General features: G+C 53.1%; 7 protein-coding genes across 7 annotated transcripts; 5 read left to right on the top strand and 2 right to left on the bottom strand.

Annotated features, from left to right (window-relative positions):
• Positions 1-1,481: 1,481 nt before the first annotated feature.
• Positions 1,482-4,851, top strand: CDC4_1 (SCF ubiquitin ligase complex subunit cdc4; the record flags this gene model as incomplete). The annotated part of the gene is made up of 3 exons (XM_056209153.1): positions 1,482-1,799; positions 1,873-4,638; positions 4,726-4,851. The coding sequence occupies 3 exons, from the start codon at positions 1,482-1,484 to the stop codon at positions 4,849-4,851; spliced, it is 3,210 nt and encodes a 1,069-aa protein (XP_056075975.1).
• Positions 4,852-5,452: 601 nt separating this feature from the next.
• N0V89_000330 (uncharacterized protein) lies at positions 5,453-7,628 on the top strand (the record flags this gene model as incomplete). Its single annotated transcript, XM_056209154.1, has 2 exons — positions 5,453-6,271; positions 6,324-7,628. 2 exons carry the CDS (start codon positions 5,453-5,455, stop codon positions 7,626-7,628), a joined length of 2,124 nt encoding a protein of 707 aa, XP_056075976.1.
• Positions 7,629-8,697: 1,069 nt separating this feature from the next.
• Positions 8,698-11,394, bottom strand: N0V89_000331 (uncharacterized protein; the record flags this gene model as incomplete). The annotated part of the gene is made up of 2 exons (XM_056209155.1): positions 8,698-10,236; positions 10,282-11,394. The coding sequence occupies 2 exons, from the start codon at positions 11,392-11,394 to the stop codon at positions 8,698-8,700; spliced, it is 2,652 nt and encodes an 883-aa protein (XP_056075977.1).
• A 1,305-nt stretch (positions 11,395-12,699) lies between these two features.
• N0V89_000332 (uncharacterized protein) lies at positions 12,700-13,784 on the top strand (the record flags this gene model as incomplete). The annotated part of the gene is made up of 2 exons (XM_056209156.1): positions 12,700-12,706; positions 12,769-13,784. The coding sequence occupies 2 exons, from the start codon at positions 12,700-12,702 to the stop codon at positions 13,782-13,784; spliced, it is 1,023 nt and encodes a 340-aa protein (XP_056075978.1).
• Positions 13,785-17,437: 3,653 nt separating this feature from the next.
• rpl8 (60S ribosomal protein L8) lies at positions 17,438-18,323 on the top strand (the record flags this gene model as incomplete). The annotated part of the gene is made up of 3 exons (XM_056209157.1): positions 17,438-17,512; positions 17,564-17,750; positions 17,800-18,323. 3 exons carry the CDS (start codon positions 17,438-17,440, stop codon positions 18,321-18,323), a joined length of 786 nt encoding a protein of 261 aa, XP_056075979.1.
• Positions 18,324-18,710: 387 nt separating this feature from the next.
• Positions 18,711-20,241, top strand: N0V89_000334 (uncharacterized protein; the record flags this gene model as incomplete). The annotated part of the gene is made up of 2 exons (XM_056209158.1): positions 18,711-19,010; positions 19,072-20,241. 2 exons carry the CDS (start codon positions 18,711-18,713, stop codon positions 20,239-20,241), a joined length of 1,470 nt encoding a protein of 489 aa, XP_056075980.1.
• A 389-nt stretch (positions 20,242-20,630) lies between these two features.
• Positions 20,631-26,643, bottom strand: BLM3 (Proteasome activator BLM10; the record flags this gene model as incomplete). Its single annotated transcript, XM_056209159.1, has 3 exons — positions 20,631-20,693; positions 20,740-26,131; positions 26,195-26,643. 3 exons carry the CDS (start codon positions 26,641-26,643, stop codon positions 20,631-20,633), a joined length of 5,904 nt encoding a protein of 1,967 aa, XP_056075981.1.
• Between the last annotated feature and the right edge of the window lie 576 nt (positions 26,644-27,219).

Genomic DNA, 27,219 nt, shown 5'->3' on the forward strand with positions numbered 1-27,219 from the left:
GTGAGTAGTCTTAGACATCCGGTGCACTGGGCGAATTTGACTTGCTGTACAACTCCCCGTGTTGGCTTTCCGGTCTACGATGTCCTAAAGCCATGCGACGATGAATGGCTTCTCTGGTGTCATTGGCAATGCACACACTTGAGGATACTTGTTTCTGGTGAGCTTGTACGTTGTAGTCGTCTGACCGTTGCCCGACTTTTTATCTGCGAGAGCAATGGCTAGTCTCGGATGCTGTAGAAGACCCGCGGACGGTTGAGGTCATTTAGCTCCAAGCTTGAGCAATCTCTAGATGCGACGTTTCGTTATTGCGAGAGCCGTGGTCCAGAGTTGCCAATGTACCAGATACAAAAGTAGATAGATGGTGCAAGAAGTAGCTTTTCGGGAAGCGGTGCTGATTGGTGGATCGCGCATGACAATTTACTGCTGCACCTTCGACATAGGTTTGACGCATAGATGTCCCGCCAGCACTTTACACCTCTTTGTCTGTCGACGTTACTCGGCTGGTGGTCGTCTACCATGTGAGTAGTTCCGGACCTTCCGGTGATGGAGGCAAAAGCACAAAGACAAACCAGAAACGGGGATGCAGTTCGCCACGCACTCCAAGGCCGTGCATCATTCCGAAGCATTTTAGAGACAAGAGCTTCGGAGACACGAGGCAGTCGATGTTAGGAACAGAAGCTGCCTCGGTCGGCAAGCCGTGCAATTAGAACCCACGCTCTACAATGCTATTGGCATGGGAAGTGTGTTATGTTTTAGAAATGTCAACATCAGGAAGGCGCAATATAACAGAGCGAAGAACGCAAAATGCGTGAAGACAGCATGCGAATTGCCAGGATGAGATCAAACGCGCGTAGCGACGAGTTTTCCCTGTCATGAAAGTCCTGACATGACGCGCGCTGGTTGACAGGCATGGCATATAACGTGTACCGTAAAATGGGTGGCCGGCTACGCCCCGTGATGGCAGACCAGCCTACTGCTTGCCGAGCGCCTCTCCCAGTGCATCTCTCCAGCTAACCCCCCACTACCACCACACTACCCACCTCCTCGACCACCCCGAATCCTCCCTGCACGACTGACTCCCTTACCAGACCATTCGTTCCGTGGTGCTCTCTCGTTGTCGCGGTCGCCTAAACGCGGCGTTTTAGACGACGCCGTTTCACCCCCTCAAGTCGCCGCTGTCAGCGATTGCCCGAAGGACACGAGCACCCGCCGGCAACCTCCTGCGACCGCGAAGTATTTCCTCCTCGCCTCGCCAGACACCGGGTTTCTATTGCACTCATGTTTGATTGAACGAGCCTCGTCCTGTCCGCAACCCGTCGGCTCGCCCCCGCGCCTCGAGCCCCGACCGTGTATCACACACACCTTTGTATAGCCAAGAACGTGTCGACACGGGCGATTCTCACCTTAGTACGGATCAGCTCCCGAAAGGCCATCTACAGCAGTTCGAGCGTCACTCGACGTCTCGCGGGAAGTCTGGCATCATGGCCGCCTCCGATCGTAACCCCGAGGCTGCCGGTACTACAATAGTGCAAAAGCAGGCAATAGAGCCTTATACCATGGCGCATCTGTCCATAGCGCCAGCGACCACGACGACCGTCGTAACTACAACCACCACTACTACCACGCAGTTTCCACCCTTGTTGTTCAAACCGCCGCGTAGTCTGAGCGAACGAGACCCGAAGGAATACCCCCTCGCCCACGCCCACGCGCCCGAGTCATTGCGTAAATTCTGCTTCGATGTAGGAGGCGAACAAGCTTGTTTCCAAGAGGCCAAGGATGTGGCAGACACTATAGCAGAGGTACGCTTGACCGGCCGAGGCTACGATGCACCAACACCGTAAGACGTGTATACAAGCTGACATACATGAACAGCACAAAACCCTCCATGGAGACATTGCAAGCAACAATGGGAAACTTCAGACGGTAGAAACTTTTACAGGTCAGCCTGCCTTCGCCACTCCGAGCCGCGCCGTACGATCGAACACTATGGCGGCCCCTAATCACGATGTGCGCTCCGTATCTGGACGCCGGAAGCGATCCTCGTCACCGCCCTCTATTGCTGAAGCCGCCGAGATCGCAAGTCTGCAACGTCGCAGCAAGAAACCACGCACATCGATTCAAGACTATAAGAGTAGAAATACGACAAAGCTCAGCTCGAATCTGACACCCGATGAGAACGAAGAAACGGCACCTGCAACACCCGACACAGATGTGGGCGCGTCGAGCTCTTCCAAAGTACCCAGACCTGCTTTGAATGCAAGACGGGCGGCGCTGAGGTCGTCATCGCAACACGTCCGCCGGCAGACTGCACCTCCTTCCTGGCACCTCCAGGAGTCGTTCCCTGGCCAGCAAGACAAAGATGCTGCGGTAGATGACCCAATCCCCGACACGCACGCACTTCCCGCCTCTGTTGTGGATGGTCCTGGAATCGCTGCCACACCCCCGATCGCGGATACCGATTTAGAACCAGTTGGACCTTTCCCGACCAACGATGCCCCGTACGCGCAAGCGGGACGTCCAGCACCTTTGAACACACTGGCGGCGCAGGACGCCAGTTTACCCAGCCCGAGCTTATCGCCTATCACAGCGGCAGCCAATCTTGCCCAGCAGCACCCGTTAGGAAACTTGTACATGGGTGATGGGGGCGAAGATGATTCTAACGACGTGTCCAGCCTTGACATTTCTCAAACGACTCTAGGTGAGAGCGATATGGCATCGTTCCAGCTTTTGTCGCCCAAATCACGGAGAATCAAGCTACCTGATGCGAGCCAACTTAGCACAAACCCTCAGTTACTGACCCCTTCTCTTATGGACGTTCCGACTATGCTAGACTCCTTCGACGCCCTTCCGGAGAAAATGAAAACTTACGTCATGTATCAACTCCTCCGAAGATGCACTAAACCGACACTCCATTTCGTTGCAGACGTCGTCAACCCGGCTTTGAAATGCGATTTCATTGCACTACTCCCTACGGAACTCAGTCTTCATATCATCAACTTCCTCGACGTCAAGAGCATGTGCAACGCGGCTCAAGTCTCGCGGAAGTGGCGGGAGCTGGTCGATACCAACGAGTTAGCTTGGAAGTCACTCTTAGACAGAGATGGCTACAGTCTGCCTGAGAACGAACTGGAGCGTGCCATTACCGAGGGATGGGGCTGGCAATACCCAGTTTCACGCGAGAGCTACGAACGGGACCTTCGCAGTATCAGCACTTCGTCTTATGGTTCAGAATCATCTGAACCGCTTGCGCTTGGCAGTCCGGATACTGAAGGCGCAGTAACAAGGTCTTCTTCCAGTCGATCGAAGAGGAAGACACCTACCACTACTAAGCACTTTAGTGTCAAGAAGGCCCGCACTCAGAAGAAGAGCCCTTTCAGTTCTAGACAGCATATCGCATTCTCACTGCTATCGGACGCTTCTCAGCAGCAGGGACCTTTCGAGTGCGCATTCAGAGCTAAAAACGTCCTCCCAGATCCCGGCGTTGGCCTGCACACCTTAAGTAAAATGCATCTCTATAAATCGTTGTACCAGCGTCACCACCTTATCCGCAAGAGCTGGATGGATGTGGAAACAAAACCGAAGCACATTGCGTTCCGCGCCCACCAACGCCACGTCGTTACCTGTCTTCAGTTCGATACTGATAAGATACTCACTGGCAGCGACGACACCAACATCAACGTATATGATACCAAGACCGGAGCATTGCGTAACCGTCTCGAAGGCCACGAAGGCGGTGTTTGGGCGTTGCAGTATGAAGGTAATACTCTAGTATCAGGGTCGACCGACCGATCTGTCCGCGTTTGGGACATTGAAAAGGGCAAGTGTACGCAAGTCTTTCAGGGCCACACATCTACCGTTCGATGTCTTGTCATTCTCAAGCCTACGAAGATTGGCGAGACTCATGATGGTCAACCTATCATGATGCCAAAAGAGGAACTTATCATTACCGGATCCCGAGACTCTTCGTTGAGGGTGTGGAAGTTGCCCAAGCCGGGTGATAGGAGCATCATCCAGACCGGTCCCCCAGCAAACGATTCGGACAACCCTTACTTCATTCGCGCGCTCACCGGACACCACCATTCGGTCCGTGCTATCGCTGCCCACGGCGATACTCTTGTCAGTGGAAGCTACGACTGCACTGTACGCGTATGGAAGATCTCAACCGGCGAAGTACTGCATCGACTGCAGGGCCATTCCCAGAAAGTTTACAGTGTGGTCTTGGATACTGAACGCAATCGTTGTATCAGTGGTTCCATGGATAACATGGTCAAAGTCTGGTCACTCGACACTGGGGCGTGTCTTTTCACTCTTGAGGGGCACACATCACTAGTCGGTCTACTGGATCTAAGTCATGAGCGCCTGGTCTCAGCTGCCGCTGACTCGACTCTCCGAATTTGGGATCCTGAGAATGGCCAGTGTAGAAGTAGGCTCTGCGCTCACACTGGAGCCATTACGTGCTTCCAGCACGACGGTCAGAAGGTTATCTCCGGCTCCGACAAGACTTTAAAAATGTGGAATGTGAAGACTGGCGAATTCGTGAAAGATCTTTTGACGGACCTTAGTGGGGTGTGGCAAGTCAAGTTCAATGAGCGGCGATGTGTCGCAGCGGTGCATCGGAATAGTATGACGTACATCGAGGTAAGCATATCCACAGTGGGAGAACGTTCTTGACCTTCTCCGCTCCATTGTCGCGAAGCGTCGGAATGGGTGCTAACGATACCAAAGGTTCTCGATTTTGGCGCTTCGCGTGACGGCGTACCTCTCGAGCAACGAGGACGCCGCATCGTCGTTAACGCAAAAGGGCAAGAGACCGAAGACATTGATGACCTTATCGACGCAGACCTTGTTTAGAGGCCTGCACTCATGAATCGATTGACACGACTGCATATTCTGGACACGTTTCAAAAGCAAATACCCCATCAGCCTTTGACTTGTATTTTCGCAAGCAACATCAGCTCGCGCTCTCCATTATCTTGTATTTCCTTTCGCGTTTTACCACGAGCAGCTATCAATACCCTTTCATTTCTAGCATTCGTCCTGCATTTAGGACTTCTTCACATGGCATATGGATGCGATGAGGCGTCAAATGGAGGTTACATTGCATAATCAGGGTGTTTGGGACTGTATTTGTTTGAGGGACGGAGTTGACCGTCCTCGGCGGATTTCTAGTACGTAACGGGTCTATACGAGACCATAGATGAATACATATCTTATCTTACTACTCACTTCGTTCGGGCTGGTGGTATTCATTGCGTTTGTTTGCGTTGGTAAGCATAAAAAGGTGAACGGGCCTCTTAGTTTACCCTCGACCCTTTGACCCCGCGCCACACACGCCACTCCAAGCTCAGAGCTCCAACATTTAGCAGGCAGTTGACCTTCACAGCTCGCTCTCCACAACCACCACCGTTGCACGCGCTCACTTGAAGATGTTTGCCCGGTACGACTGTCCGTAATGCCGGCCTATTTCTTCCATCTTGCCTTTGAGCTTTACACATCACGCTCGTCGCCTGAGACAACATACACGCCGCCTCCAAACACCGACATCTTCGCTTCGGAGCTCCCTGCTCATAGCTGGAGCTCGAGCTCATGGTCAGCACCTGCGCCTCCCCACAAAAGCTATAGCAGTGCCCTCAAACCCATTGCCTCGAGCAGCGAAGCGCCAGCCCTACCAAATCCCCGCCGATACAGCCATCGCACGCGCCCCTCATTCTCGGAGCACCACGACAGTCCTGTCCCGCTGGTCAAGCCGCCCACTCGCCCTGCACATAGGCGCACTAAGAGCTTTGCACATAAAGACTGGCGCTTCGACGCTATATCTATCCTGAGCATCGATATGAAGGCTGCCGACGGAGCCGACGGAACTACACGACCCCACACCAAATCGCTCAAGCATCCTGCCGCGAACGCAGGTGGACTGGCTACGAAGGGCAAATTCATACCCTCGAGTCCGAAGGATACCGAGCTTGGCTGGGGTGTGGTGCATCTATACCGTGACGGGCAGGAAACACCAGGCCTTTATGATGAGGGTGCGGCGACTGAGTTCGAAGAGGGGAACTGCACTACGCTATGTATACTGGCCGTACCGTCGTATATGACACCGTCGGACCTGCTAGGCTTCGTCGGCGAGCAGACACGGGAGCATGTCAGCCATTTCAGATTGATCAGGACCGCGAGGGCAAACAAGTACATGGTGTTGATGAAATTCTGGAAGGCAGAGAAAGCGAGAGAGTGGAGGAAAGAGTGGAACGGAAAACCGTTCAATAGCATGGAGGTATGCCTGGCCAACTCCCCCAAGAATGGGACTGTTACTGACTGTTGTGAAGCCAGAATACTGTCACGTCGTCTTCATCAAGTCCATCACCTTCCAGTCGGATGCAGCGAACCGCGACCCCTCTTCCTATCCCGACCTCACCAACGATCCATTCACCCCAGCAGCCACAGAGCAGCCCACCGCTCCGTTACCAGCAACTTCGAACGTCTCCTCTCCTGTCGAAGCCCCTTCTCTTGCGTCGTCCTTGACAGCCAAACCGATGGCCCCTCCTACACCCTCCCTCGTCGAGCTCCCGACATGCCCAGTCTGCCTCGAGCGCATGGACGAAACAACAGGACTTCTCACCATCCTCTGCCAGCACGTCTTCCACTGCGCCTGTCTCGAGAAATGGCGTGGCTCAGGCTGCCCCGTATGCCGATATACACAAAACGACGCCTTTACCTCTCACAACCGCGCCCTCGATGGTGATGCCCCAGACAACGAGTGCTCCGTCTGTGGCTCCACTCAGAACCTCTGGATCTGCCTCATCTGCGGCAACATCGGTTGCGGCCGCTACGACAGCGCGCACGCCTTCGCGCACTACGAGACTACAAACCACACCTACGCTATGGACGTCGTATCCCAGCATGTGTGGGACTATGCGGGAGACGGTTACGTGCACCGCCTCATTCAGAACAAATCCGACGGGAAACTAGTCGACCTGCCTGCGTCCGCGCACGCAAGCGGCTTGAAAAACGCAGGCATGACAGGCTACGCGAACGACACCGTCCCCCGTGAGAAGCTCGATAATATGGGCATGGAGTACGCCTACCTTTTGACCTCACAGCTCGAGTCTCAGCGCGCCTACTTCGAAGAACAAGTCGAGCGGGCGGTCGACAAAGCCGCGAAGGCGTCCTCAACAGCCGACGAAGCCAGCCGCAACGTCGCCGCCCTGACATCCGACTTCTCCAAGCTACAAGCCCAGTACGACGACGCGCTATCCACGATCTCTGCCCTCGAGAAAGACGCCGCGCGCAACGCGGCGAAAGCATCCTCCGCTTCCGAACTCGCGAGGAAGCTTACCAAACAATATAGAGAAGAACAGACCATCAACGAGAGCCTCATGACGCGTATCCAGCACTTGGAAAAGAAAGCCGAGGAAGCTGAGACCAAGGTTAAGGAAGTGGAGGCCCAAAAAGCGGATCTGGAGGAGCAGAACCGCGACTTGAGCTTTTTCATCAGCGGACAAGAGAAGCTCAAGGAGATGCAGGGGAATGAGGTCATGGGGCTGGAGGAGGGCGAGGTGCAGAGTGGGTATGTGGAGGTCGGAAATAACTCGTCGAAGGGAAGGCGGAAGGGGAAGGGGAGGAAGACATGAGTGTCTTCTTGAGGATAGACAAGTGGAAGATGCATGGGATGGTGTTTGCATTTCTGGCGCATGGATATAGGGTTCGGCATTTATGGTTTGTGATACCCATTGCATTAGACAGTGCAGTCCCTGTTGGACTCCTTTCTCTCTATACGACTTTTACACCCAATTTTAGTGAAATGCATAGTAAATAGTGACCGAAAGTATAAGTTGGTCTTCCTGGCGGCAACTCCATTGCGTTGACCTGGATGGCAGCCATATAATATCAAGCCAAAGTCCTAGACACTCATTGTATGGTGAGTTGCCCTAGGGTACGCAATCCTACACATCACTCGCCAAGATTGGTTGACCTTCGTCCTGGCGCGGGAGTGTCCGAAATAAAGAAGTCCAAGTTCTTCCGTCGGCCTTCGCGGTGTGTCATTATGAGTTTCCAATGCTCCACATCGCACACGACCTTGTTATTGCATTTTCACTTTACTTTACTCCGTGTCCTATATCACGCACAGCACATATCATAACAATGAGAATGCGAATAAATTGAAGCCCAAGCCCATGTCCCACCAGTACGCCTATAAATGTGCTTTGTTGCGATACAACAATGTAAAACTGAATAGAAAGTCGTAACCCGCCATATTCGTAGCCAGACCAACAAGTGGCGGGAGGCTTCAACATGCAAAGTGTCCGTCAACGGTCATAAAAGTCGTGTCGTTACAGCCCCAGCCATGCCGGAAGGCCAACGTGAGGTAATGCTGAAGGAGGGAGAAGGAGATGATGAAATAAAGTTGACGAGAGACATGCCGTGTGAAATCCAAACGCCGACTAGAAATTCGGAAAGGAGCAGCATTTAACCAAGTCATTATCCAAGCGCCGGAGAACCAAGTATGCGTCTACGTGTACGCAAGTGTTGAGACGGAGAGTGAAGATGTGCAGGATATGACGTTATCCAAAGGTTGAGAATTCTCCAAAAGCGCCCTCCTAGACGCGTTATCCAAGTCTGGAGCTCGAAATGAAGAAGGCGAGGAATGCCACACATTCGATGCAACACCCGGAGGTATTCGTACTGATCCGAGTCGCAAGCTCAAATCCAATCGTCGTCAATCTTGTGGTTCCCTCCAATAGCGATCTCTTTCTCGAAGCCCAGTCCCAGGCCACCTCCGATCTCAACCTTAGGTGCCTGGATCTGCGGCGGCTTCTCCGCCTTCTTCTTGGGGCTCTGCTTTATCGGACTCCCAACGCCAGGCTTGCCATCAGGCGGACCCATCCTGACATCGCGGACTGGCCAGTCATCTTCCAATGCCGCACCGACCCATACTTTGACAGCGTCATGAACAGCGCCATAGTACTTGGGATTGCAAGTCCGCAAGTGACCCATGACCTTTTCGAAGCCAGAAACTTTGAGTTCAGACCGGAAGGTGTTGCGCGCTTCGCGGGTAGGGAGGCTTGCGAGGATACCGTTGAGGAGGTCGAGATGCGTGGCAATGTAGTTGGTCGCATCCCATTCTACGCCGCCGACGTAGGGTGCAGCTGGCACGATAGCGCGCTGTCCAGGGAAGTGAGTCTTCGCGTAAGACATGGGCGGCTCGTCCGATGAAGGCGAGATAGGAACGACGTTGAGATGGTGGATGAAAATCCAGAAAACCTCCTTAGTGACGTTCGTGATCTCTTTGCACCATACCTGGTATGGTCGAGGCTGGCGCATCTGCAGGACAAACGGGACGGTAGATGCCTGCTTCTCCTTGACAGGATCTTTGAGGTGTTCCATGAGCCCTGTCGCGCGAGTATGCAACTCTGACTCAGATGCCATAGACAGATGGGCGAAGATAATCTGGATGATGAATTCCCTCGTAGTGAACTCGCTCGGACCCTTGTGTTCTTCGTCGAACAGCATCCCTAGTAGAGCTGGGAACAAGGTTGAAGATATCTCAGCGAATTGCTTTAAAGCAATGTCTGCCGTGCACAAACCCTTGAGACAACGCAATAGCTCATGCAACAGCGTATCCTCGTGATCCTCCCTCCATTCGACCTCCATGATGCGATGCAGGAGGCCAACGAGTTCAGTCATCCCACCTTCGACGATGAATTGGTGAACCCATTCCACCGGCTCATTTCGCAGCAGCAGGCGAAGCTTATGCAGCTTTCCTACTTCGACTGCCTGCGGCTTCGGTGTCTTCTTTAGGTAGTTGATGAACTCATCCGGCGACACGGTCTTGGAGCCTTTGGAAACTGATCGCTGAGAGGACACTGATGCTAGTGATCTCATAGAGGGTGATTTCGGGATAGCCGTAGACTTTTGTTCCTTCTCACCCTTCTGTTTCTTGGTGGGAGAGTCACTTCTGGTAAAACCGAAGGTCCTGCTCCTGGGTCGCTCTCGCTTCGAGGTGCCTCCTGCATTGTCTTCCAGCGGCACCTTCTCCTCTTCTGTAGAACCAGCTCGCGATTTGGTCGACCGTGACAGAGAGGTTTTAGCAGACAACCGTCCAGCGACCCCAGAGTTGGCCGAGGTCGTACGAGATACTGAAGGTGTATCCAACTTGTGTGTTCGGACGAAGTCGGCCTTCACCTCAAGCTTCAGCGTTCTCATCGCGGCGCGCTGATGATTAGGGATTTGTCGGGACTCCTATGTACGATTAGTAAGTTATTCAAGAGCTGAGCGTGAACGTACCAAAACTTCTTCGAATTCAGCGTCGACCATCTTCGGATCAAGCTTGATGGGTGACGTCGCAGGAGTGCCCTTCTCGGTCTGCTTTGATTTGCCGTTAAAAGCAGCTACGGCAGCCATAACACGGCTCTGTCTCTTTTCTGCATTCGATGTCTTCTTAGGGCTGGTGGACTCTTGAGGGATGCTTTCCCGGCTGTTGTCCGTGTTGGCCCGCACCAACGGGGGTCTCGGAGTGAGGCTCTTGGAAGGGCTATCCTTGGTTCTTCCTTCGTTGCCCTTCGTGTCTCCTAGTGGGACTCGATCGTCACTCTTCTTACGAGTAAATGTCTCGAACAGTGAGGGAGTGGAGCCGCTGCCCAAGAAGGACTTTGGGCGCTCCTTGACTGGTGACTTCTTCTGAAGCGAAGGTAGACCATTGTCGAAGAAATTACGGCCCTTGGATGGAGAATAGTTGCTGGGAGTGTACAGTGCAATCTCCTCCTCAATGCTACGACGCTGGTCGTTCAGTGGCACCTTGCTCGTGGTCGTGACCTCTTGCAGGGGCCGCGAGCTAAACTCAGCCCAGATGGGAGTGTGCAAGGGCGCACCTGCGTCTGAGGTTCCCGGCGGCGTAGTATTCTCTTTGTCGCGCGTCTCCTTCACATCTTGTGCCTGTTTATCCTTGCCAAACAGAGTGCGAAGGTTAGTCCTCGACTTCGTCTTCTTATGACTCTTAGCCAGGTCCTCTTGACGCGTCCGGCTTGGCTCCCTCGACCTGCTCTCCTTGGTCTTCTCCTTCTCCTTATCCTTGCCCAGCGTTCGCAGCGAAACTGAGCTGAGCGTCTTCTTATGCAAGCCCTTGGGCCGACCTTCTCTCGTGTCCTGTGACTTATGAGGTGAGACCGGCGGGTCGATGGGAATATTCAGATTGTGATTGGCAGCTCTTTGCTGGCTGTGCGGATGATCGGGCGGCAGCAGCGGTGCGCCGTGGACGAAGCCTTGCGGAGCGTACGGTTGGACGGCGTGCGGCTCTTTCTTCAATGCAGTGCCATCGGATGGCGTCCGCCTGTGGCCCGGTAGAACAATAGATTTGAGCATCGCAGACTTGTTGCGGCGATGCTCCGTGGGCGCCGGCATCGTCATGACGGGCGCAGCGCAAAAGTGTATTGATGGTGTGCGGCAGGGAAGGTAACCCCGGGGACTTGTCCCTTCTGTAACAAACAGAAATCACGATCTGACAACTATGGGATGCTGCGAAACATTATAGAAGAAGGTGGCCGGGACGAGGTACTTGCTGGTGGGTTGCTCGTGCCGCCGAGCCAAGTAAACACGCCGGCCATCTCCAGAGCAACCGGCAGCAACGCCTTACTAAGCCAGCATCACGGTACGCGGGGGCACGCGGGCTCTGCACTCCACCTACGCTATAACAAGGGGCGGTAATCTCGGACGTATATTTTTCTGCCTTTCGTCTCTACTGATGAGACCGTCGCAGTAAGTCTTGCTGTCCGACAGTGACCATGCCCACTTAGTGCCCAGGTAGTCTGCCCAGCTTGAGGCACCTCGGCCTACCCCAGTGGACCCTTGAATCCCTTGCCGATTCGAAGACATACACGGGGACGATGTGCATGCATACAGATTATGAAAAGCGTGAACCATCGGACCAGATACATGTACATTTTCGAGTCACAGCTACCGAGTTTGTGCAACTCATTTGGAGGAATGACAACCCTCATTGTAGTTTCCATTGGAAAAGCGAAAGCGTAAACTATGCAGTGTAGGACATGTATCAAGCCCTGGCCAATTTAATTCTTCCCTTTACTTCCCACATAATATCCTTCGCATGCAACCTGCGAGCCTCTCAATTCCAGATCAGGCCTTCTTCATTCCAACAAAGTTCACGCGTATTCCCACATCATCGCCTAGCGACTACAGGCTCACGACTTACAGGTTTCCCATTTCCACCATACGATCACCAACGCGCTCGAAAAGCAGCGTAGGGCCCAGGCGGCTTCCGGTCGTCCGTTCACACCCCGCCCTATTCACGCATCTTCCGAAATCCTCTTGCTCCGTGGAGTTCTCTTTGCAGCAAGCCGTTGGCACACACACCGTAAACGGGGGACAGTCTCCTATGCTGGTGCTGCATCTCGGGTACAGGTCTTCGTCTTCGCATAAACCCGCTGCGACTTTATTGAAGCACAAACCTCGCCCCTCGGAAGTCTGTGCGCATCCACAATTCACATGACTATCGCTGAGTCCGCAACTCACCGTTGTATTGCATTGGCCATTGCAGGGGTCGCGGGTGCACACACCGTTGTCACAGGAGGCTCTCGTCAATCCAGGGTTCTGGAGCTGGTCATTGCAATTGGTCCCGCATGCACCGCAGTTGTTGACATCTTCAAGCAGGTTTGTGCAAACGCCTAGATATATTGGTTGTATCAGTAAATGCGAGGTGGCGACGAGAAGCATACTGACCGTTGCACAGAGTCTGTGTTGGTAGTCCGCAAGCTGCAGTGGGGCTGGCACTTGTCGTCGAGCTCGTGCTTGATGACTGTGATGTTGTGGTCGTGGTAGAAAGCGTTGAAGAAGTTTCAGTACTGCTGATGGCAGAAGTAGAGGTTGATCCAGAAGAAATCGACGAGCTACTGCTGGTCGATGTCGGGGTTGAAGTCGTGTCGCCGGTACTGCTGCTGCTGCTAGAACTAGAACTCGATGTCTCACTGCTGGTGGCACTCGAAGTTGACGACGACGTCTCGCTGCTAGTAGAAGTGGATGATGACGAAGGCGAAATCTCACTACTGCTAGAAGACGTTGTTGACGGTGGATCACTGCTACTACTGCTGCTTGTGGACGAGGTCGACGATGAGGACGTACTGATACTAGTCGTTGAAAATGTAGATGACGAACTTTCGGAGCTTGAGGTTGTGGAAGATTCGCCTGTTGAAGAACTCGACGACGAGGTAGAAGATGTGGTAGTGCACGTGGTATCTGTGGTGCTCGTAGGCGTAGCAGAAGTTGTTGAGAAGCTCGTCGAAGAAATCAAGGTAGACGACGTTATAGATGATGAATCGACAGACGTACTGGAGGATGTGGTTTCTGAAGACGTTGATGAGGCTGTCGATGAGGACGAAGATGATGTCGTAGAGGAGGTCTCGGAAGACGTCGTAGAGGACGATGAGCCTGTCGTGGGAGAGATAACGATTGGCGTTAAGAGCCTTCCGGTGCATGAGAGATCTCTTTCAGTTATAGTAGTGACGCCTCCCGTTGTCGTGAGAGTCTTTGAAAAGTTAGCGATGAGCGAGAAGGACCTTGCTTTCACTCACAAATCCAGTGACAGATATAAAGTCCTGATACACTCCACTAGGAGGATAGATGCTAGCTGCCAGGCAGTTTCGGCATACCGAACTGTATTCGCTGCTACCACAAGCACCAGATGTACGCGCATATGGAGGTATGGTGCCGGTAATCACGGTTACAGCAGCTTGGCGTGCGTGATTTGCGTTTTGAAGCCCAGGTGCAGCATCCGCTGATGGACAATCATATAAGACAGTAGTAGTAACAAAGACCTTACTTGCAGGCGCTGTGATATAGCTTCATCAAGAAAATTAGTGAGTGTTCAGGATCGGAAGAGGAACTCGTACACTGCATCAAAGATGAGCGATCTGGTCATGAACGATTGACAGTCGCTCAATGCCATATCCTGTGCACGATTCTGAACAGCTACAACGCATGCACCTCCAACCCCGGCCGGATTGCATTGTTCCTGTCTTCCTTGTAAGACCGCTGCAATGGAGGTAGAGGCAAACAGACAGGCAAGAACAGAGAGAAGGCGCATCTTGGAGCGGTGTGCTAACAACCCAAGATCCTGACAATAGGATGTATGGATTCAAGGTGGTTGCATGCTCTTATGTAGTGTACGATAGCTTATCAGCAGACCATCAGATGGTCTTCCATCTCCGTGAGAGGCTCCAGACGTATGTTTCTCCGACAAGAGGGTCGACGCAGAGCCTATGGCGCATCTGCACGACCCTGTGGTAATGTTGCGCTCGAGAATGCTCCTTGGTAACAAGTCGATCAGTCGGACTCCGGCTATACGAGCAGATGATGGCCCGGCAGCGAGGCAACAGCTCCACACAGAGGTACAAATTGCGAACGGTGGCATCCAAGTTCTAGGAGGGTGATAGTTCAAGGAACCCTTTGCCAGCAGTAGATTAGGGCTGTCAGTCTAGATAATAGTTACCAACGCCCACCTGTTGCAAACAACGCCTCTGGGCAGAACTCGGAGACTATGGTGCTTGTTCAAAACATGGAGTTTATGAGCACGCGCCCGCCCCTGTTACACCAATGGACCTGAAGAGGGGCACTAACGGCAAAGGTTCGTTTGCGACCGTTGTCCGTGTACAAATTCGACTCTAGCGCCCCTAGGTAAATGGCAAGGCTGAGACAATGCCACTAGCTGCTGTATAGAAGCAGCTGCAGACCCGATATTGAAGGCTGCGCTTGGTCTCCAATTATATAGCATTTGATACCGGGGCAAGGAACTCCAAAGTGGTATCGAATGGTTCCTTTTGGTCAAGATGTATAACGATGGCAAAATTCCAACGAAATATTCTGATACAATGAAACACCCCGCGGTTAGCCGAATGGACCAGTGCTAGCACAGCGTGACTTATACTCTATTATAGGCGCGTCTTATGGTTGCGATTGGGGCCTGCTTCATAAGTCCTCGTTTGATGCGCCCACTAAAGCGTCAGTAGTAATATCACTTTCCAAAGTTCTTAGGTCAACATAGCTTACCATCTTACTGGGCACGGAAGGCTACTAAGCGGAATTGAACTGTTGGTTCCGTTTAGCCACTGTAGCGTCGAGACACAAAAATCAGCCACAGGTGACACGGTCACTGCCGAGCATGGTATGATGCGATGTATGACCGAAAGACTCTGAGAGCTTCTCAACACGAGGTCATCATATGATAGCGTAGGATCAGGCGGATGTGGAGAACTCGGGTCGCAGGCGAAGCTGTAGTTGCTGGGTAGTTGACGATGTTGACGACTTGAAATGGTGACCCAGCTGACTTCCCCCGCTCTACTATGCTTGTAGAAGAGAAATTGGACTTCGTGCAAAGCGTGGGAAATCCTCAGGGGACTTGGTATCAAACACCAACGGCTGAGTGGCAACATCGATCTGATAGAGGTACTTCGAAGAGAGACTCATTGTTAATTATAAGCCGAGCGAAGAAACACGAATGTTTCGAGCGAAGTTATTATATTGAGGGAATGATTATGGATATGTGCAGGGGAAATACGCCTAGGCCGGAGGCAGAAAGTTCGCAAAAAGAGCTCCTTGGACAAGAGCGTACATGATTAATCCTCGGTATATCCACTGCGAGCCTTTCGACACCTTGTTTCTTTGAGCTGTGTTTGTTTGCAGCGTCAACCATCTAGCAATTTCAAGGTACCAGACCGGATAGCCGGAAGATAGGCGGTTGATTACTTGGACATGGAAATTAGTGCCTGCAGTGATAGCCAAGACAAGTTGGGGCAATGCTAATTGTGGTAATCTCATCGCAATCTTGCTTGGATCAACGATGTCCTTCATCTCGCCCCGCCGCTGGGGATTATGTGGCTTGAGAGGCTGCTGGGTGGAGTAACGCAGGTACTCAACGCTGGTATGAATCATAAGCCACAACATAGGTCCGGCCAGCAGAAAGAGGGGCAGGTTTGAGAACGTCCAGTATCGTAAGAATCCAACGTTCCTAGCAAATTTCATTAGCCTAGCCCAGAAAAATCAGGGGACGTGACCTACCAGTAATGGCTTTGAACCCAGGTGTAGATGCTGGGTACTGTTTTGGAGCACCATGGTCTCGCGCTTGCACTGGCCTCAGAGCCGCAGTACTGCTGATACGCCACGTACTGCGGAGCCATGGAGCCGAGGGCCAGAAGAGCGCCAGATAAACATGTGATCATGAGTCTTCTGATGTCGTTCAGACTCAGCTGCATCCTCAGTAGCCCAGGGACGCAGCCGATAGCATCGAACAAGAACAGCAACCCACTCAACAAGCCGTTGCTTCTGATCCACGTTGCCAACATGAACAAAGCGCCTGCTCCTAGGATCAAAGAATCTTCGCGAATTGTTTGCTTCTTAACAAGTGGATCCGTTATCCTGGCCTGGGCGTACAAAAGCATTCCAGTGAAGTTTAGTGCAGCAAAAAGAGATTCCGCATAAGGCGAGCTGAGAAACATGCCGGCTGGGGATACGATATGTAACATAGAAGCGACGAATGGGATACGGCCGTTCTGCTGCCGACCTAGCAGTATGTCTGACAGGTGGTACAGAGCCAGCACAGAACCAAGGTGGCAGGTGTTAGAGACGATGATCCCCGTCCACACGTGAACTCCCAATGAAGCAGAGTCATTTCCAGATGCAACTGCCAGAGTCAATGTCTCACAGTCCATTTTTGGGATTATTCGTACGTTGAACCAGAGTTCTGAGCACTAGTGAGTATGCCCAGCTGAAGGCCCATTCCTGCTCATAGATGTACCCTCTCTGGGAAGACTTGACAAAGTAAAATGCGTCCCATCTGAAGAAATTGAGCGAAATATGACTTGCCGTAGACAAGTTTTGGAAGTCAATGTGTCGAGAGCTGCTTGGATTCGTGGCGATCAGAGCGGATGTGTCATAACCTGGGCCCGGAGACAAAGCTGCCACAACGAAAAGCACAGCTTTCCAAGCGAAAAAAGCCTGCACTAGCCGCGTTAATGGATCCCGCGTCGCCATTCCACTTGCTGTATGAGGCTGAAGTATGATACCCGTGGTGTTTGAGGATCATTCGGAGCTAGTTTCGCCGTTCCGCGCTTGGCAAGAGAACTAGCGCACCACTAGCGCACCGATCCGACGCGGAAAATTAAGCGAACGATGGGCACACTTCTGCTTTTCTGCGACTTCGAAACTCCATCACCAACCCGTCGACCCCTCCACTAACACAGGTAATTCGGTAAGCGCAACCCCCCAATCGACGCTCCAGCAGATTCATCGCATGCTTCCGTCATGGAAGGCAGCGATATTGAAGATGGCTAGAGTGCAGAGTGGCAGCAATGCCCTCTCACTCTTAGAGCAGCAGGAGCTATTTAGTGAATGAGCATTCGCTAATGGTTTCTCTCTCAATGACAGCCTCGACGATAAGATGGCACCCAAGGCCAAGAAAGCGGCACCCGCGCCCTTCCCTCAGGGCAAGGCCGGCTCCAAGAAGCCCGCCAAGGTACGTTGTCAAAGCTGTCAATCGCATTGCTGCAGGCTCTGATGGGTACAGAACCCCCTCCTGGAGAAGCGCCCCAAGAACTTCGGTATCGGCCAGGACATCCAGCCCCAGCGCAACCTCTCGCGCATGGTGCGATGGCCCGCGTACGTCCGCCTCCAGCGCCAGAGGAAGATCCTCAACCTCCGGTTGAAGGTCCCTCCTTCCATTGCTCAGTTCCAGCACGTTCTCGACCGCAACAGTAAGGCATACCGGATACACTAGGTGAAGCGTGAGCTAATATGATACAGCCGCCACCCAGGCTTTCAAGCTCCTCAACAAGTACCGACCCGAGACCAAGGCCGAGAAGAAGGAGCGTTTGACTAAGGAGGCCACTGCTGTCTCTGAGGGCAAGAAGAAGGAGGATGTCTCGAAGAAGCCTTACGCCGCCAAGTTCGGTCTGAACCACGTCGTCGGTCTCATCGAGAACAAGAAGGCGTCGCTCGTGCTCATTGCCAACGACGTTGACCCCATTGAGTTGGTTGTCTTCCTTCCCGCTCTCTGCCGCAAGATGGGCGTCCCATACGCCATCGTCAAGGGCAAGGCCAGGCTCGGTACCGTCGTCCACCAGAAGACCGCCGCCGTCCTCGCCCTTACTGAGGTCCGCTCCGAGGACAAGAGCGAGCTTTCCAAGCTTAGCTCTGCTATCCAGGACGGCTACCTTGAGAAGCACAAGGATGCCAACCGTCACTGGGGTGGTGGTATCATGGGTGCTAAGGCCAACGCTCGCATGGACAAGCGGAGGAAGGCTCTCGAGAGCGCTATCAAGATCTAAGCAGGTCCTGATGGTTGTGTTTGGGACGGTAGGGAATTTGGTGTGTCTATCATCTGCATGTAGCGGGCTTCGAATACCACGGAGTTTAGGACGGCCAAAAGCAGTCAGCTTCGACTGAACAATTTCATGAATACCATGCATTGGAACGATTTCTCAAAATATTGGCGCCAAATTGCTGTGATGAATAAGCCTCTAGCAGGGAAGACGATCTTCGAAGCTGACAGAGCCCCGCCCCCACTACATCATGTCAGGTACCACGATCGCAACTGCTAACACAACACCATTGTTTACCTGTCGCCTTACCCTGCCTTCCTCAAGCTTTCACCACTTCTGTCAGAGTGTGCGACGCCTCTTCGCCTCGAACTGCGGCTGGCTGCGACAGATGCAATGCCTTTGACGGTCCTCACAGATTCGGAGGTCCGAACACTCCTCCTTGGCCTCAAGAAACAAGGTACGCTTTCGACGGTCAACGTTACGCTTACGAATTTCGCTGATCGCACCTATCCAGACATCCTCGACCTGCAGCAGAGTTTGGCTGATGCGCTACACTACTACTCTACCTCCACGGACCAAGACCACAACGGCTGCTCTTCCTCCTACCAACCACTTCGCACATCGCTGAAGCGCAGCGATGGACAGACGACTCTATTCATGCCCGCTTCAAGCAACGATGGACTGGGTTTGAAAGTATGAACTCTCATGCTACACGCTACCATCCTTACAGTACTGACCTTGTCGTACACTGTAGATCGTGACGCTCTCAGAACCAGACTCAGCTTCTACCAAGAATTCCTGTTCTTCGAACGGCAGCACCTCCTCAGCGCGCGGCTCCCTCGCCTCCTTCGACTCCCTCTCCCTCTCCTCCGCCAGCACCTCTAGCTCCGCAACCGCTGTCTCCGTGCCTCCCGATAGTATCGCAAGCAAAGACAGCACCACGCCCAAAGGCCTCCTCACCCTGCTCGACCGCTCCGGCAGCCCCCGAGCGCTCATAAACGCCGAAGAATTAACAGCCTTCCGCACCGCACTCGCAAGTACTATGCTCTTTAAGAAACGAGCAAACGTACACGATGTGCTTGTCTTTGGTGCAGGGAAGCAGGCGTACTGGCATATACGACTCGCGCTGCTGTTGCGGGGCCCCGAGATACACCACTTGAATGTCATCAATAGGAGTTTCGAGCGGGCGACGAATCTGATGCAGCGCTTGTTCAAAGGAACAGATGGCACGGCTACCGATCTCCCAATGCCGAAGGTACAGATCATCACACCTGCCGCTCAGGAATACGAGAGATTGCTCAAAGCTACAATCCGCGCAAGCAGTGTCATCTTCTGTACCACACCGTCCCTCGCGCCACTGTTCCCGGCGGGCCATTTGACAAACCCGGAAGGCAGGAAGAAGGGAAGATACGTCGCTGCGATAGGGTCATACAAGCCACACATGCTTGAATTACACCCTGATATCCTCAAGCAGAACGTAACGCCCGATCATCACCGTCACCACCACAAGCATGCACTACAAGGCGGCGCAGTCATCGTCGACAGCGTGGAGGCATGCCTGAAAGAAGCTGGAGAGGTCATACAAGCCGGCCTCACCGGGAACGAGGTCGTCGAAATCGGGGAGCTTATCATGTTGAGGAGAGATGCGGAGAGGAAGAGGCATGAATGTCTGGCGAGGAAGAGCATGGAGGGACTCGACGACACTGGGGTTGAGATTGGTGAATGTGATGAAAGGAAGAAGAAGAGGAAGGGCAAGAAGGAGCAGGACGATCACAACGGAGACAGGGGCTTGATGGATTGGTTGCAGAAGGGGAACGTGATATATAAAAGCGTGGGGCTGGGACTGATGGATGTCGTTGTCGGGAGCGAGCTTGTGGCGTTGGCAGATAATCGCGGTATAGGGACGAGGATTGTCAACTTTTGATCGGCGCTTGGGAATTCACGGCGCTGTCTGCCACCTACGTAGTACATCTACGCCATGGCACTTAGTCATAGGGAGATTATCTGAGTTATACCTTGCTAGATGATACCTAGACGACCTCACGTGGGTCAGGGAGGTCGACCATGTCGATCGCAACGTTTCGATTCAGTTCTTTCAGTCTATGATAAGGTTTACACATGCCTAGTCTTCTTTTCAGCGCCAACCATGCAGTTCACATACGCCTAGCACCATGCGGTACCCTCTTCCTTTTCCAACCCTGATTTCATCCACGTGTACGTTTGGCATCTGTATATTACATCGCGTTGATCGTGTCGTTCCCTCGTCCCGTTCCATTCCATTCCATCCTAAATCTAAGCTTGATTCATGTTCGCCTACGCGAAGTAGCTCTTCCACAACACGCCCTCCAAGTCCTCTAGCTGTTCCTGTTCGAAAGCCTGTTTGTAAAGTTAGCAAAGTCCAAAGATCCGGAAGGAGCATTACCTTGACGTCCACATGCCAAGTATCTTGCCTTGTCTTCTTGAAATCAGCCAGAATGCTCTTCACACTCTTGCCCACCATACCCGGATCCGCTGCCGCCTTCCTCGCCAGACTGGCAAGCACATCGGTGTACCACGCCGGCGGCGGACTTGTGTACGGGAATGCCTGGATGAGCGCGCCCAGCCCCAGCACAGCCGCATGCCTAGTGAGGACCAACTTGCTCTGCTCGGGTGTCGGGGTACCCGGCAGCTTACGCTTCGGTAGCGGATTCTTGGTCAAGGTGGTGCTGAATCGCTCTTTGAGTTTCACAACCATGCGGTCACGCAGCGCAACAGGCGAGCAACGGACCATACCAGAGAGCGTGGTAGCGGCCCCCATGCGCACTTCGAGCTGCGTATCTTGCAGCATAGCGGAGACGCAGTCGTACATGTCGAGTTGTTGCTGCTCGCTCATCAAGAAGAGGCGGCGGAAGTAAATGACCTGTATGTTGATCAGGATGCGGAGGCGCTGGTGCCAGCTCGATGCTGTGCGGCCAATGCGGATAAGCGACGCAATAAATTCTGCGTCCTCGCCCTGGCGGTGCGGGATATTGGGCAGGTGGCGGAAGACGTGGTAGGCGAGAGATTGGAGCTCGGGGTCTTCCTTAATGTCCATCATATGGAGCAACTGCTCGGTGAAGACGTTAGGGAAGAACTGGATGAGCTGTGTGCACTCGTAGGAGGAGAGAGTGGAGTCTAGCCAGAGGAGGACTGTCTTGCCTCCGTTTGTATAGGGTGAGGGCGTTTGTTGACCTGCGGGACGCTCGCCTCGCCATACTTCTAGGCGCTCGAAGACTTCTGTGATCATCTTGGAGAATTCAGCTGTTGGCTCATATGGCCGAACACCGATTGACGAGGCTTCCTTCTGCGCCTTGATGAGTGCGGCAACGTTCTTGTACGATTCGTGATACCGTGTTCGATAAATGGCGGCGATGGTTTGGCCCATAGCTTCACGTACACCCTTGTAAGGATGATCAAGATGCTGCATGAAGTTCTCCAAGATCGGCTTTTCTAGGCGGAAGTGCCAACCAGCGTCAGCGATACACTGTTGTAGCAGATAGATCTTAGAGCTCTCCTTAAATGCTGCATTTGAGTCCATGTCCAGGCGGAAACTTGACAGCCAGTCGACAAGAGGCCATCCTCGCCTAGGGTCCTTTGCCTGAAGTACAACGTGTAAAAAGGTGGTCCAGTAACCTGAGTTGTCCGGATTCAAGCCGTCTTGAAAGATGCCACGAATGATAGGGAAAACATACTCCCAGGTTTCCTGCCGTTGCTCAGGCTGGAGGTCAGGTGCACAAGTGAGCAAAGCGCCCATAATCTCAGATGTGGCGCGGTGCTGGTGCTTGTCGCTTCCGTCGCCATACACTGCTTGGGTGAGGTCCTTGATATCTTCGAAGGTAGTAGTGGTCAGGCCCGCAAACACAAGGTCGAAAGCGTGCGTTAGCAGCATAGCGCTCGACATGCGGAAGCGATCAGCGCCAGAATCGCGCGGTTCCTGCTTCATAAAAGCGAAGTAGTTCGAAAACCACGAGCGATCAAGAATGACTGCAAGCTTCTTGCGAACATGTGTTTCCACCTCGTCATACGCCATTTCCGGAGGGTTGGGTAAGAACGCTGGCATAGTCTTTGTCCACACCAACCAACCTGGATAATCGGCGTCAACGTAGTATTTGGCTTCTGCCTTGGTGAATATGCTCAGATGCTCTTCCGTCCAATTAGGATCATCCGCTTTCGTAGGTACTGAGATCTTATCGGGCACCTCCTCTTCCATAAGGAGATATTTCTCGTAGCTGTGATCGGCAAGGGCACGGGTCTGGATAACGCCGAACAAACCTACCAACGCACCAGCATACAAGCCACGAAGGCTGGGATGCTGGTCAATTGCGCCCTTAGCTACAAGCGTGATCATCTCGTCGGACGCAATGGTGTCAAAGCGCATAGTGAGATTCACGATGATGGCCGCCGTTCTGCTGACTTTCTTCCAGTGGGATGTCTTCGTCATATCAATCAGCTCCTTGGAAAGGCTCGCCTTCTTGCCTTCGATACGTGCTCGCTTTTGCTTGATGAAGTTTCGCCGCTTCACGACCTTTTGTTGTACAATATCGTCTTCACTAGGGTCTATGACAAAAGCAATTGCTTCGACGACCGCTTTGTCGAGAATCACCATTCGCTCCATTGCTTTGCCCATATCCATGACTTGGAAGGTCGCGTTTGCTGCGAGCTTCTGAACGGAGGGCTTGTCGGCACCGGTAACTTCGATGAAGGCTTTGATGAGCGTGGGCGTGAACCGCCAATCGCGGCTGATCGTCTTCGCTAAGCTGCCGAAGAGAAGTGTGAACATTGCACCCTTGATACGAGGATAATCGTTTTCGCCGACAGCCTTTACCAGAGCATCAAGAAGCGGCGGTACAATGAGCGGTTTGGCGCCCAACACGCATTTGATGGCCGACTCACTAGCGGTCTGCGCGGTGCGGCGAATATCAGTATACAGGGAGATACTCGATTGCGCAAGATCCAACAGAAGTGTCTTGTCGAGTTCTGTCTTCGGCCGAGTGCTCGCATTGTGGCGTAAACGCTGGAGGTGGTAGACATATGCGCGTCTGACAAGTAGAGGTCGCGGATATTCTTTCCTCAAGCCTTGGAATTTGAACGCAACTTCGTCCGATTCAAGAAGACGGGTCACACGTTCCAGAATGTGGGCAGACCGTTCGATTCCTACGTCGATGAACCATGACCGATATGCGTTGTACAATTGATTGAAGCAGATAACGTCATCTTCCTGTTTCTCGTTCAGGAAGCAGTGAACTTCGTGTAGGGTCAGGCCAACTTTATGACGGAGGTCATGAAGAAGCTTGTAATTTTTATCGCCACGTTTCAGAGGGTATCCTGTCTCGTACTGGAAGGTAGGCTTGACGTCCTCGTCTTCTGCCTCGCCCAGTCCAGCATCGTCCTCTATGCCTTCAGTCTCCATGGCATCGCCGTCTTCGTCTTCATCGGCCGCTTCTTGATGCTGGTCGTACCGGATATCGAACAGTACAGAGATACCAGATATAACGAGTCGCAGCAGGGTGATGTTCCGAGAGAGCTCATCCGACCAGTCCTTGCCCGTACCCTCTCGCTTGACCGGTGGCTCAGCAGAAATCAAAGCAGTCAGAGTATTGATAGAGGTAGTGACTTGTGACTCAAACAACTTGACTGCGAAGTCAATCTCCTCAGCACTAGGCTTGTGCCACTTGATGTTCAATTGCTTTACATCTACCTGACGACCCCACGAGCTTGCTGTGAGACCTGTCTCAAGCTCGTCATCTTCGTAGATGGAGTAATCGTTGGTGTAAGTGCATGTAATGTTGAGGAGAAGGTGATGTATGAAGTTGGAAACATGGATCGTAGCAGCACCCCGAACGTTCTTCTGCATGTACTCTGCAAGTTCGAAGAGCTCATCTTTCCACTCCATGACGGCATCACCCACATGGACAACGCACATGCCCAAGATGCAGAGATACCAGACAAGTCCACGATCTCGTGGAAGGACTTCGGCGCCTGTGGTTCGTGTTGAACCAGCTCCATTATCCTCAATCTCCGTGCGAATACCAGCAAAGAGATGGGGTAGCAGCCTCTTCAGCGACTTCTCTGGATTCACCTTGACAAAGCTGTTGCAGATGAATGATATCGCATCACGAGCCTGATGGATAACATGGTTGGTAATGAAGTTGGCAACCTTGTCCAGAGCAATATCGAATAGCTGTGGGGAAAGCGCCGCAAGCAGTGGCGTAAATGCTGCAGGCAGGTAATTTGCCACGTTCTCTTCTGGCGAGCCGCTGCGTACCCTTGCAGCATCCGGCAGGTTCTCCAAGAGGGTGAAGACCCGACCAAGGAAGGACAATAAGAACTCAGCAAGCCCTGTGGTCGATGACCGCAAGATCATTTGTTCCTCGTGATCACTGAGCTCCTGGTCGTAATCGATCTCGGCGAAACCTTTGGCGTTCTCTAACCGTTCCACCTGTTGAGTGATCCACTCCACAGCAAGCCCTGTGCCCACATCGACGCCTTCCATCGGTGTCGCTGTCCCCGAAGCTGACGCTGTGCCGTTTGCGCCCTTCTTTTCTTGTGTAAGATCATGGAACGGCACTGTGTAACAAACGCCTTGGATGTAACTGAGAGTCTGCACTGTCTTGTCCAGATCATTGGGGTCAATCCCCGGAATGGCAAGTCCCAGTAAGGTCGTCACGTGGCACCGGTAGCCCTTCGTGCGTGCCATGATCTTAGAGAGCATTTGCAACGCCTTGATGGAGGAAATGGTACGATGAACCTCAACCAAGCCTTGCATGGCCGGGTAAATCCGCTGCAATGCACCTGGCAATATGAGAGTCGGTTCTAGGTACGCAAGGCCTTGTAAAGCGCTCTGTGAGTATAGCACAGCTCGCTCGCTCTTTGAGAAGATACCCATGAAAGTGACCTCTCGCAAGCATAGCACGAACCGACGCTTGAGCGCATCGTTCAATTTGCGATTTTCGGGGACATTCATCTCTCCATTGTGTTCCCTATTCCATCGCAGAAGGAAGAAATCGGTCAGGTAGAACACGAGCTGCGCGAGCGATCGCGTCCAATTGCCGGAGTTCGAAGGGTGGTAAAACGTCTCAATAGCCTGGATGAGACCCTCAAGCTTACTGAAAACGGAATCCTCGTGCTCCATACAAGCGGGAGAGAAAGACATCACTATAATACGCGCGATATGGTGGGTAGAGGGATGTTTGCGCTGATCTCGGTCAAGCATGACTGCGAGGCCAGCGCCCAGGTCGACAGTGGTGCTGTATGGAGAGGTCGCTTGCCCAACGGGGATCTCGAGCAGACGCAGAATGGACGTAAAGACCAGAGAGCACTGCTCGCTGGTGAAAAGGCCATACTGCGAGAATGGAACATGGCTCGCGGGAAGCAATTCCCGTGCCATTCGTGACATGACGTCCATGAAGTGCGCATCGGCCAGTTTAGACCGGTTCACCAGTGACCACAGGTGGAAAAACAGAGGTAGGTACTCTTGCGGCTGTAGGTCCTCCCTATCCTCTGATGGTATGCTCGTGGGCATCAGCAGGTTGAGCAAACCGATGACGACGAATGCCCCCTCAGAGTAGGATGTGCTGAAGAAGGGAAGAACCTCCTCCAGAATAGCCGGTATCTCTTGCGGGTCAAAGTAATATTGAGCAAACGTGCATAGCTTCGTCAATGTCCGAATGTTTCGCTTGATGCTCGGGGGCGAGGAGCCTCCCGACTCGGAAGGGAGAACGAATGTCTTCAGTTCGCGGAAGAGCGGGCGCCAGTCGAGCGTCAGGTCTTTGCCAGGGCGAAGGTAGTGTTTCCGCCTGTCCACGTGTCAGCTGTACTACTCTATGGATTGCGGTTCCTAAGATTCTTGGACGACTCACTTTGTCAGAGTCATGAACATGCTCGCAAAGCGCTCCGCAACCAGGTAATCCAGCCCAGGAGCCAATGCTAGCTCGTAGTATAGATTGACCATCTTTATCCGCGTGTCTCGTGGGATCTCGAATTTGAGCTGAATCCACCCTCGCAGCTCCCGCGTCCAATGCACAGCGCCTGGTGCAAAATCGCCAGCCGACACGGCAATGTACAGATGCTTGAGACATGTGTCCAGGTTTTCCACACGTTCGCTCGGATCCTCTGCCTTGTAGGGAAGATATTCGAAGTATGGGAACGTCCGCGGTCGGCTGCGGTTCTGCTTCTCCTCGTCCGTGCCATTTGCATCGCCGTTGGTCTGGCGCCAGTCGCCGCCGGGGGAGGTCGCACGCGACGAATCTACCCCAGAGGCAGAATCGAGGGCCCCCATTAGCTGCGATATCCGTTCGCTGACAGCCATGGTGCCGGGCGTGAGGTGCACGGGTAAACCGTGCAAGGAGGAGAGTCCTGGGAACGGCTACTCATTCAAGAAACGAGGTCGAAATGCGGTCGTATGCAATGCCAATCCTCCCGCTGAAGGCAATGTTAGCAGCAGACAAGCAGTTGCGGAGGTTGCAGGCTGCGTGAGGCGAGGCCGTGCCGACACGAGACCACAGCGGTGGGTCAGGGTGGTGCTGATGACGTACGGTAAAGGGTAGCAGCAGCAGTTCGTCGAGGGTGCGTATGGTGTTTGACAGTTGTTTGGAAGCGGGAGGTGCTTCTTCAGCAGTTCATGTAGGTATCCGACGCCGCAGTCCCCAGATGGAGCTATGACAGTGGAGGATGCGTGCGCCTGCGCTTGACCGGAGTGAACTAGCACGAGCTAGGTACGCGCGAACAGCCTTGTCGCGCCCAAACGCGGGATTCACCAAACAGAGGGCCGAGACTTGACTTGCAGTGTTTTGGAAGAGACGGGACGAGCAAAAGCCTGGGGCTACAGTAGCGATCATCGACTTCTACCTGGGCACCTTCCGCGCGCTTTATAACCGGGCCCGTA

Source organism: Didymosphaeria variabile (genome assembly GCF_027946475.1).
Source record: "Didymosphaeria variabile strain IMI 356815 chromosome Unknown scaffold_1, whole genome shotgun sequence".
In the NCBI taxonomy this organism is placed as follows: Eukaryota; Fungi; Ascomycota; class Dothideomycetes; order Pleosporales; family Didymosphaeriaceae; genus Didymosphaeria; species Didymosphaeria variabile.